Source organism: Carcharodon carcharias, chromosome 5 (genome assembly GCF_017639515.1).
Source record: "Carcharodon carcharias isolate sCarCar2 chromosome 5, sCarCar2.pri, whole genome shotgun sequence".
Classification (NCBI taxonomy): domain Eukaryota; kingdom Metazoa; phylum Chordata; class Chondrichthyes; order Lamniformes; family Lamnidae; genus Carcharodon; species Carcharodon carcharias.
Genome location: NC_054471.1, coordinates 171,750,123 through 171,762,377, shown reverse-complemented (window position 1 = coordinate 171,762,377; position 12,255 = coordinate 171,750,123). Strand labels below are relative to the sequence as shown.

Genomic DNA, 12,255 nt, shown 5'->3' with positions numbered 1-12,255 from the left:
TACATTACATTACCTTTCACAATCCGAAATCACAGGATCTCCAGGGTAAGGTACCATAAGAATCTTATAAAGATAGAATTTATAGATCAGTCTTACAGTTGCTTTGAAATGTATACATTGAAGGCTTTGTGGACTCAAGACATCAGTGTTGATACTTGAACCAGCATTCAGAACATGAGAAACTCTACTTTTTAAAAACACAAGAACCTTTTAGGTTACAGGACTATCATAAATGTTTGTTTTTCTGCTGAGTAGAGAATTGGTAGACTCGGAGTTCACGTACAGGTCTGGACGATAAGATCTGCTCCTTCAAGGGATCTGCAAAATCCCATCGACAGTGATGAGAGCTTATTTAATGTGGCTAATATACATACAGGGTTGAGTCATTTTAAAACTCTTGATACTTCTTGATCCGAAAATGAAAAATGGCGCACATCGCAGAATAATTGATAAACAGAACAAATTGGTGTTTCATCATGCATTGGAGAATCATCACATAAAGATCCTAACAATTCAACTTATAGGAAACCTTTCTTGGTATTAGTTTTAAAAACAATGCAGCTGAGAGCAAGGTGACTAACACTGTCGATTATAATCAATGCTTGCATAGCGAGATTTTTTTGAAAAAAATCTGCTTTACAAGGTAAGCATTTGTTTGTGCCCGCTGAACTGGTAACATTTTTTGGAAGATGAAGATTTAATTTACATAGCAATATTGAAATTGATTTTATAAATAAACACAAGGTGACTGACAAGAAAAGGTAGACTTTATTTTGCTACACGTCCCAGCAGTAGGCGGATGTCTAGTAACACTTGAGATACACAAGGTTCGAACTACTGACAGCTGAAAATACAGAAACATTGCAAAAAAAATGTTGCAATACATCAGTAACAGCAAATAATTTCAGATAATTTGTCTTTTGCTCCAATAATCCCTACTGCATTAAAATTAACATTTAATTCTGCCAACATGAATTCAAAGTTTTGCCTTCGTCACACAATCCTAAAAACAGATTTTCCTTGATTTATAATAAAAAAAATCAACTTAAATTTGTGATCAATATATATCTTACATAATAAGCAAATATTAAATGTTCCGATGATCACTGGCATTTGTCTTGCTCACTCGTGACTGAACAAAATATCAGTATGAATATGTGTATCAAACCAGCTTTGAAATGAAATACAGGGAAAGCTAAACAGCATTATAATATATAGACCTGCCTTCAATATCAAACTACATTCCACCATAAACAATTGTTAAAATGCCCATGTTTTTCAAGTGCAAGCAATTTTCTTACAGAATAGAAGCACAGAAGCTACAGGCGCTTTCATGATGAGCTTTTTAGCCGTCAGCTACATTCATTGTTAATTCAACATCTGGCTATGATCTAGGCTCAAATAAACATTTCCATAGTCATTCACTGAATATTTACAACCCCCCCCCCACCTTAACTAATAATTGATTGAAGCTAAACATTAGATACTTTAACTGCATTCAAAAAAAACAAGACAACTGCCATGTAAACATAACCTTAAACTTTGTGTATATCTGTTGAAATGCTCCATTGCTGCATTTATAGTAACTGCAAAAGAACAGAATGCCAGCCACTTTAACGCATGATACAGTAAAATCTGGCAACTGAATCTGTCCACCAAACCATTAGGAATGAGTGAAAGGCATCTGCTGCAAGCTAAGCTTGAATGACAAGCCAGTGGTTCTTTATTACTGTCCCGACAAATTTTTCTTAAATCAGAACTGACTGGCACTGCTTGGATCACACTGTAGTAGTCGAACAATGGAAGGATCGCTCTTGGCACCTTTTATAAATTCTTCAAGAGAGAGTTTACCTAGAAATAAAATTTTAAAAAGTGGGTCATGGTCATCTCACACAACATACAACATGGACTTCATCCACCCATCCACCTTTCCAGCACGAAGTTTAAAATTCTGTCAATTGAAAACAAACACCAAGTACAATTAAAAATGAACCTTTTTCTTTATTAAAGGTAGATATGGGTGGAGAAAAATTAGACTTCTTAAGCAAAGTATAGTTCAACTCAATGTCAATTCAACTGCATATTTGCTAATTGGAATTTTATCACAATTGTTTGATGCATGTAAACAAGGTTTAGTGCAGCTGGACGGATAGAGAATGTCTTAGCCCTAATTTATAATTAGTTGCAGTATACAATTAAGCATTTTGCACAAGGAAATACAAACTAATTTTGTAACCTGCACTATTCCATTTTGGCAATATTACAAGATGTCAACTGCTTGTTATTGTAGGCAGATGGCTTTGGGTTGTTGGCATCTGTTGATGGAACTGTAACAAACTGGCACATTTGAAATGATTGCACACAGTTGTACCATGGGGCAAGAAAGCCAGCCATCTCTGATGATCCATTATCTAAACAGTGAGAGAAGTGCTATGCTCTCAAAGAAAGAGTCAAAACAGTGGCCAGGCATAATTTTATCCTCAAATAATGTAACTCAGGTGTCAAAAACCTCTGCAAATTGGAACAATCATCTTCACCGATGGACTGAACTATCTATATACTGAATGGACAGAAGGCGGATGGTGCTTTACCAACATTAACTAAGTTTGCTATTATATTCATGGAATTGAAAATCTCTGAACCAGAAGGTAGGCTGACACTCTGGAGCAGTCATGAGGGGTTGCTTCATTGATAAAAGGTGCCATCTTATGGATGAAAGGTTAAACCAAGCCACATCTGTCCTCAGGTGAGCGCAAAAAGATCCCAGGCCATTATTTTGAAGAGCAACACGGGAGACTTCCCTGATGTCCTGACTAATATTTATCCTGCAATCGACATCACTATAATAGGTTGTCTAGTCACAATTACATTGCTGTTAATGGGATCTTGCACTACAAAACTGGCCTTTCCTACATTACATAAGCGACTACAGTTCAAAAAGCATTTCACTGGTTGCAAAGTACTTGGGAATGTGGGAGGTCCTAAAAGATGTCATAAAAATGCAATGCTTGTTTCCTTTTCTAGATTTCCAGCACAACTTCGTTACAGGTATTCTGCATTATAAACTTAATCCCAACTATAAACTTAAGTTGATTGGCACTGGCAGTCATGTTCAACCTTCCTTCCCTTCCTTGTTTAGTTACATTTTATATGCCTGGTGTTTATCTATATAAAAATCTCAGATCTGTTTGATATCCTGCTACCTACGCCCATCATTGTTCACATTAATCTGTGCGCATACATGGCCACAAAATGATAAGCACACAAAAAACTGACTGCGCACAATGAAATTTTAAAGACAATATTGTCCATTACAATAAACTTCTGTGGCCATACCTAATGGTAACTGCCTATGCAACTCACTGTAATTAAGTCCCCCTGACAATGAAGGCACTGAAGTACCAATTCACTTATAACAAGTTTGCATTGTTTTTCCTTTATAAATATGGACATAGGAATTTAAATTACAAGCGTAAGGACAGAATGTAGGATCTTAAAATTAAGGGTGAATTACATCTGGTCACGCCAATCCAATTATTCACTGTCACATATCCCTGCTTCACCTAGGAATACACTTGGGGCTGAATCTTCGGCTCGGTGAGCGCAGGTGGGGCCCACTCGCCAAGGGGTAAAATGACACGAGGCGACGTTGGGCGTGTGTCCAGACGTCACTGTGCGACATTTAGATTTTCAGTTTGACAGCTCGGCTGTGCGCCTGCCGAAGGCCTGTTAAGGCCATTAATGAACTAATTAAGCCTATAGAGAAAGCTGCCCGTTCAACATTAAGGTTGGGGGGCAGGCGAAGAGCCCAGGCGGCCTTCACATTTTTCACAGAGCCTCATCCACGGGAGGGATGAGGTTTCATGAATGATTTAAAATTTTCAGAAAAATTATTAAAATTAATGGACATGTCCCAGCTCATGTGACAGTTTCACATGAGGGGACATGTCATAAACATTTTTAACAACACTATTAGTCTGTTTAACTTAAAACTAATCTCCCTGAGGCACAGAGGCGCCTCAGGGAGATTTCTGCGCTCTTTCATGCGCATGTGTGAAAGAGCGCACTCCTGACTCAGGCAACCCCCACACCCCAGCCTGCACAGGGAGTGATCAAAGCTTCATTGGGCAGGCCTTAATTGGCAGCACCCAGCCATGCCCGCCTCCATGCAATCCAACCCCCCCCCCCACCCCGCCCCCCCACCCCCCGCCCCACCCCACCCCACCCCCCGACGAGAAAATTCCCCACTTGGTCTTGGGCTGCCCACGTGCAATGAACAGGAGATTCACTAGTATGGTTAAAAATCTTACTGTACAATTGCTGTCAGCTTTTTATCCTGTTTAAGTTCTAATATTTAAACAGTATTAATAAAATAAACCAATGTGATGCCATAGGCAGGAAAGTAAAATTACAGCACGACAAGTTTACATAGGGCAGGATTTTGCCCTTGGTAGGGGGCATTCGGGAAGCCTACCACCGCCTGCGATCGGCTGCGCACTGCAGTTTCACACAGGCGGGCCAATTAAGGCCCACCCTGCGAGAGGGATTGAACACTTCCTGTGTGGGCGAGGGGTGGGTGGGGGTGGAGTGTGGGGAGGGGGGAGAGCCAGACCTAGTGTGCAGTTCGTGCATGCGTGAGAAAGAGTGCTTCAATCGCCGAGGCCCGGAGCTGTCTCGGGGAGGTGAAGCACTGTCTAAAAAAAAACGAAGATAATAAAAATTTAATAAAACATGTTCCCTCATATGACTCTGTCAAATGAGCTGGGACATGTTTTTAATTCAAAAATAAAGTTTCTATTTAATGTTTACTTGCTTTAGGAAACTTCATCCCGCTCGTGAATGAGGTTTCCTAAAAAACGTGAAGGCTGCATGGCCTTTTCACCTGCCCTGCCAACCGTAAGGTTGGACAGGCAGCATAAATTTGAATATAATTAGACTGTTAATGGCCTTAATTGGCCTTTTAATTATTAGCGGGTGCATAGCCAACTCTGGTGCACGCCTGCTAACTGAAATATCACGAGACTGTGCAATGATGTTGAGACGCACGCCTGAAGTCATCACGCAACATTCAACACTCGGGTGTGTCAGGCATGAACCCACACGTCGAGCGTAATATTCTGCCCATCGATATTTATAGTGGAAGCTACCCGTGACAATTAGAGTAGAAATAAAAACATGACTTTAAAATAGGGCTGAAGTTAAGTTTCTGCACCCTGGTCCAATCATGTCTATATTTGGTCGCTACTCTAGGTGCTTAATCACACAAAAAAAAATATCAAACAGCGTAGTATTACTCATTTTAGAAATATTCAATGTTGTTATTTGATATTTCCCCCATCACCCTCTACCCTCCTCCTTTACCTGCTGTGCAGTTTGGAGGCAAGAATGCTTGTATGTGACAAAACCAAGTATAATTTTTATAACAAATACAAAAAAAAATGGCCTGTGGAATTGGGTTTTAGCCAATCCAGAATAATGAAAATTGGTAGTTGTGCAAACAGTTGAATTTAATCTGCAATGTCAAACTGGAAAGGGCCATTACTGATGGGTTTGTAGATTACAGGACTGCAAGAGAAAGTATAGACTTCAGACAAATATGAATGGTAGACTTGCAAAAAAAAAAATTGGAGTTAACATAAATTCTCCTATTGTTAAAATTATTTTCTGAACATGCTATAGTTTGTGAATCATCATTTCAATTAGGAATGTAAAAGGAACATTTGGACTATACCACCTGAATTTCTGGCTCCATCTCATGTCCGAAGTTTTTTCCTCCTTTTGGAAATCTCCAGTTTCTTTCTGAATGATTTAACAAATTATGCACCGTTTTTGTATGAATTTATAGAATAAACTGGCAAGTGTAAAATTGTTTCCCAATTCCATATAGTCTTACATTCTTATTTCTTCAGTCCTAGTTTCACAGTAGTTTAAGAACTGTTGTCACAGCTTTATGTGACCAAGAATCATCCCAACTATCCCCCAAAATCCATCAACAGTTTTTGCAATAATTTCTGCCAACAAATCAAATATAATCTCATTAATGACAGCATCAATATTAGCATCATGGATTAAACTGCAATTTTACAATTGCATTCTTTTACAATAGTTACTTTTTCCAGATAAAGTATTTATTAACTAATGAACAATCCCACTCAAATCCTTCCTCTATTCACACTTCCTGTTAAATTTGCTATATAAGTCCAAATTGTGACAGAAAGGTGGCCCAAGGCGCTTCATAGAAACATAATCAGACAAAATGACAAGCTAAGTTGAAGGATGGGACATTAGAAAGGATGACCAAAGGCATCAAAAAGAAAAGGTGGGTTTTCAGGAGGGGCTTAAAGGAGGAGAGGGAAAAGAATGCTGGAAAGTTTAGGAGGGTGAATTCCAGGAGCATAGTGCTTAGTTGGCTGACAGCATAGCCACCAAATGAGGTAAGGAAACGGTACTTGCACCAGAGTCAGCAGAGGTGACTATGTCTTCCCAATGTTCAGTTGGAGGAAATAGTGGCTCATCCTGGACTGGATGTCAGATAAAATGCAGAAGCTTTAAGAGGGTTAGAGCTAGAAGTCACCAGAGTCATAGAACTGTTGCAGCACATTCGGCCTGTTGTGTTGGCGCAGGCACTGCGTAGGAGCAATTTACTAGGTAAATTGCTCTTAATGCCACTCCCCCGCCTCCTCCCCATAGTCCTACTTATTCCACCCTTTCCATGTAACAATCTATTTCCCTCTTGAATGCCTTGATTGAACATGCCTCTACCACACTCAGATAGTGCATTCCAGATCTAACCACACTCGCTGTGTGAAAGTTTTTCCTCATGTCACCATTGTTTCTTTTGGCAATTATCTAAAATCTGTGCCCTCTTGTGCTCAAACCTTCTGTCAATGGGAACAATTTTTCCCTATCTACTCTGTCCATGCCCTGCATACATGCGAAGGCTGATACTATGTCTTGAATGATGCCACCATGAGTCAACATGTAGATGAGGGACAGGAGGGGACTAAAGATAGATCCTGGGGCACTCTAGAAGTGATAGTGCAGGGTGGGAAGAAAATCCAGGGTTCTAATTGGATAGATAAGAACAGAACACATGTGAAAGCACTCCCATTGAGATAGGCAACAGAGGAGATGCTTTGGAGAAGAATAGTGTTACCGATTGTTAAAGGCTGCAGAAAGGTTGAGGATAACAAAGCAGGATAATATACCAGAGGATATCCTTTGTGACTTTTAACATAATGTGAGGTTGCGGTAGAAAATTACTGACTGACTTGCATTAGACAGACTGAATACACAAACATGTGATAGATGTTCAACCTTATCTGGAATACTGTTCACTGCATTAGATGTATGTTACACAACAAGACAGAGAATAATGCTGATGATTCAAGATGATAACAGGCCTCAGGATTCAGTGACTTAGCAAGTTATGGGGAAAGTTTGATTATTCATTCATGGGATGCAAGCATAGCTAGCAAGGTCAGCATTCATTGGTCATACCCTTGTGCCCTCAAGGTTGTAGCGGTGAAGCCACCTTCTTGAACCACTGTAGCCCAACTGGTGTAAATATACGCACAGTGATGTTAGGGAATGAGTTCCAGGATTTTGACCCAGTGACCGTGAAGGAGCATTGATATGGTTCCAAGTCAGGATGGTGTGCAACTTGGGAGGGGAACCTGAAGGTGGTGGCGTTTCTATGCGTCTGCTGCCCTTGTTCTTCAGTGGTAGAGGTCGCAGGTTTGAAAGTTGCTGCCATGCATTTTGTAGATGATATGCACTGCTGCCACACTGCTCCAATGGGAGAGGGAGTGAATGCTTTAGGTGGTGAATGGGGTGCCAATCAAGCAGGTTGATTTGTCCTAGATGGTATCAAGCTTCGAGTGCTGTTGAAACGGCATTCAGCCAGATAAGTACACTCCTGACTCGTGCTTTGACATCCCAAACAACATTCTCATGTGACTAATGCTAAAGAGCTCCAACTTCTCATTTCTACCTTCCTTCCAACTAATAAACTAATTTGTCTTATGATTTATTTAGGGCTTTGCCTTTCTCCTTTTTCAAAGATAGTGAAACCACACGGTCCATTTCTCGCAGTGAACGTTCCTCTCCTATTACCAATATAAGCATTCACCCTTTTAACAACTGGGCTCATACTGCAAGGAAACTAGACTCTTGCTTACACATCTGATACATTTCCTTTGTCACATACCATCGTTGTTTGTGTCCATCTGTCTGAAAATCTTGTCTGTCCGTTTTTCTGGTGTAGATTCGTCTTCTGGCATCTTCATCACAGATGATACCATTTTATAAATTGCCTGACACCAAAAACACAGGAACAGTTAGTTTATTTCATATATAGTGTCAAGGAATTGACAATACTTCAAGACCTTTAAATGTTTAAAATGTCAAGCTGAGGACTCAACATTCAAACACTGAGTGGGGCTCGTAAACTTGAGACATCACCTATCTTTTACCAAAGAAAAATATCAAGCTTTACTGAAGTGTCAAAATCTGAACTTTCCAATACAATTTAAAGGGTTCATTTCATTATGACAAAATATAGTAATGTACAATTATTGTACTTTTTCCAATCTTTTCTAAACAGGGCTTTTTAAAATTCAATTAAATAAGATTTGCACATAAATATTGAATAGGGAGTGCAGAAGCATGCTGCACACCTCTTTGCAGGATATTAATACTCAAGACTTTATTTTCCCAAATCTCTAGGCATCTGGAAACTTTGTTGTGCTCAACAAGGAGGTTGATTTAAAACCTTCAGGAAAAAACAATAGGAATAGATGGGAACACTCGGAATATGGTACTGCAAAGTTCCATTTGTCCTCCCAGTATGTCAAGGATACACCAATACCTTTCCAAACACTCATCCTCAAGAGTAGAATATTGCAAGCATTTGCAAGACAGTTTAATGAAAACAGATTGTGGTGAAGTGCCTCATTGATTTGCTTCCCACTGAAGCACTTGGGAGCTTAGTGATTGCTTGAACCATTCTGTTAAATTCTTCAGGTTAGCAAAGAGTTGTTGGCATACCAAATGAGATTGACTAAAGGCTATAGAATCCATGTTTAACACTTAGTAAATAACCAAACCAAAAAGTGTTATCCAGATTTGATTTCTGATGAAAGTTCAATTCTTGAATTTTGGAGATTATAGTTTATAAATTACTGTTTATATTTTAATGCTAAGCACACTTACTTCCTTTGCACAAAAATCCTGCTATTACCCCCAAGATGGGTGGAGAGCAGAAAAATTGTAAACTTGCCCCCTGACATTTTATATTAAAAATGAGGAGCTCAACTCAAAATGAAGGCCACCATACTGTTACCTCTGCCAGCACTTCATGACCTCTTCCCAATCCTGACCCCACATATTCTCTTCCCACCCTCATCAAGCTCACTGAAGTCCAATTAAACCATCCTACCTTCTAACAATTTTGCTTTATTTCCTCAACCCCAGGCTCACCAACTTATCCTCAGCTCCTTCAAAATTAACATGAATCCCCAACTCAAAAACACCCCCACTCTCTCCTTACTACATCTTATTGACAAGGTTTTCTTTCTATCCAAGTTGTTAGAAAGAGCTATACTTTCTAAACTATGAGGCCATGTTTCCTTTCCTCAAACACATTCCAATCAGACTTCTGCTCTGCCTTCACTGACAGAGCACTGGTCAATATTTTCTAACATCCGATGTGATTGATGCTACCTTTCTTTTCCACATCTTATCTATCTTCGTATTTGCCATCTCCACAATTCACTTCTATGGCACTATTCTCATGGTTTCACTCATACCCTTGGCCCCTTCCATAAAATACATGCTATCCCTTGATGACATTTTATAATGTAAAGGGATAGCTTCAAGGGGACAACGTAGACATCTGATATCAGCTCTCCATTTCTACCAACTCTAAGTCACTGCTACCTTTTTCATTTCCTGGTGGAATATTAAGCCAAAAAGCAGCAACAATAGTTAAAATCAAAGTCTCCTCCTCCAACCTGCACCTACATATCTTTGTCCTAAATTTCAAAATCTTGGCTGCCCTCAGGCTAAGTTTGGAGCCAGGGATTTTGACACCCTGTTTGAATCTAAACTGAGCTTCATCACATACCTGATTTGTTACCGAGACGCCCATCTTTCAGAATACAGCATGGTTCAATCGTACTTCTCTGCTCCCAAACTCCAATTCATTTTTTGTCATAATGACATTCAAGTTCCTCAATGCCTCCCTCACCTGTCTTCATTCCCTTGCAACTCCAAGACTTTTCCAAATGCCTATGCCCTTCCCTCACTCCTGCCTCCACTAGATTTTTGTATCTAATGAATTGACTAATCTGTATTTTCACTTTCAAATATTCTATCAGTACAATTTTTAAAAAATCTGCCTAGGTCAACAAAGCCACAGCTGCTTGCAGATAAATAGACTGGATCATCCAATCTGTGCAGAGTTGAAATTTTGGGTTTAAGGAACGTGGGGGTGGGGGAGAGAGAGGCTTGGTGTCGGGGAACACAAAATAAAAAGTTACTATACAAGCAAATTTAACAATGTTTACCAAATGGCATACCTGCACAATCTCTAGCATTTCACTTCGGCTAATGTACCCATTACCATCCAGGTCATACATGCTAAATGCCCACTTCAATTTCTGTTCGAGCTTCCCTCGGGATGTGACACTAAGTGCAATTATAAATTCTCTGAAGTCAATAGTTCCATCAGCATTTGTATCAAAGGTACGGAACACGTGCTCTGCAAACTTTGAAGCATCTCCATATGGAAAAAAGTTTGCATAGATTTTCTTGAACTCTTCTACAGTTAAGTGTCCACTAGGACAATCTTTAAGGAAACCTTTGTACCACTCTTGAAGCTCATGATCTGTGAATTCTGTATTTTCTCGCAGGTCTTGAAGCACTTCTGGACGAAGTTTACTGTTCTGCTTTCCCATCCTCTTGGTTTTGTTTCAAACCTACATAAAACAGGAAAGAGAGTTTGTGTGTGTTACTGCAGAATAAACAAATTATAGTAGCTCATAGCTAAGATGCCTTGGTCATTGTGTCCACTACCCAAGAATCTCAATGAGATTAGGCAAATAGTGTAGGGCAAACAGAGAAAGGAACAAACATAGTTTGTACTCAAAAGTTCAAGCTGTCTGACAAAGGCAATAGCTCCATTTGCCATATGTAAGTATCTAATGAAAGGGACGTGGGGTAAGAGAAGGAAAGAGGTGTGAGAGAAAAAGCATTATGTAAGGGGGAGTATGCAATCAGGCTTCTACAAACACTGTTTAATCCATCATAAAATAGTGGAAATGTTCAGCAGATCTGGCAGCATCTATGGAGAAAGAAAGAGTTAACAGCCCAGTTTTGCAGTTGTAATGACAGCCGAACTGCCAGCATCCATTGCCAATATAATTAAAACTGACAGCATCTTCTAGAATCCACGTGTGTGGTTAAACACAGAAATCAGAAGTTACTGTCAGTGATTCCTTGCTCAACCAAAGAATACACTGTTGAAGTCACTGCAAATAGAAATCTTTGGAAATCATTTCAACTGACATGGACTTCCACTTTAAGCTTTAATCACATTGTAAAAGATCCCCATAAAATGTAATGCCTCGTTGAATGAGGTGTAGCTGAGTTTTTAAACTGTGTATGATTAGAATTACTAATGAATAATGCATCTGGTATAGAACAAACAATTTCATATTTGTGAAATTTCAAAAATTTCTCCATTATGATAAATTTTATATTTGAAAAATTTCCACAAGTTTTTAAGTCGGTCTATGATATTTTAGTTCCCAAGTGCATGTCCTAATCTTTATTTCACACTGTATAATGATTAAAAAGTGAATGATAATCAGTTCATTTCACTTCCTTGTTTGCTGCCTGAGAATTCTTCAGTCTGATTGGCTGCTTACCCTGCTTGATGTTGTCACTGTTACTGGATCCCTATAATTGGTGTCAGAATCAAATTAACATCAGGAAAGGTGAAATTGATGCCACAGAGATTGCTAGATCATTATGGGCAACTTCATTTGCAGTGACAAGTGCTGTCATTTAGTCACTGACTGAAAAACCTGGGATAATATTTCAGGTTGATCTTTTGTTAGAACTGGAAATGTGACAAGTGTAATGGGTTTTAAAAGCACGTTAATGGGAAACAATTATGGGTCTAGAGGTGGTGTGAATAAACAAAATCATTACCAACACCTGTTGTGAAGAGGAGTCATATTGGACTCAAAA

General features: G+C 39.2%; 1 protein-coding gene across 5 annotated transcripts in view; it reads right to left on the bottom strand.

Moving 5' to 3' along the window:
• Positions 1-749: 749 nt before the first annotated feature.
• LOC121278293 (hippocalcin-like protein 1) overlaps positions 750-12,255 on the bottom strand; it is a 69,967-nt gene continuing 58,461 nt past the window's right edge. For 4 of the 5 annotated variants that reach the window (XM_041188568.1, XM_041188567.1, XM_041188570.1 and 1 more), the window contains 3 exons: positions 10,581-10,979; positions 8,210-8,315; positions 750-1,851 (listed from right to left, as the gene is read on the bottom strand). In XM_041188568.1, the coding sequence (XP_041044502.1) occupies positions 1,754-1,851; positions 8,210-8,315; positions 10,581-10,958 (582 nt within the window). In that variant the 5' untranslated portion in view covers positions 10,959-10,979 and the 3' untranslated portion in view covers positions 750-1,753. Of the gene's footprint in view, positions 1,852-5,734; positions 5,800-8,209; positions 8,316-10,580; positions 10,980-12,255 lie in introns of all 5 variants that reach the window. The other variant, XM_041188572.1, reaches the window with a different exon arrangement.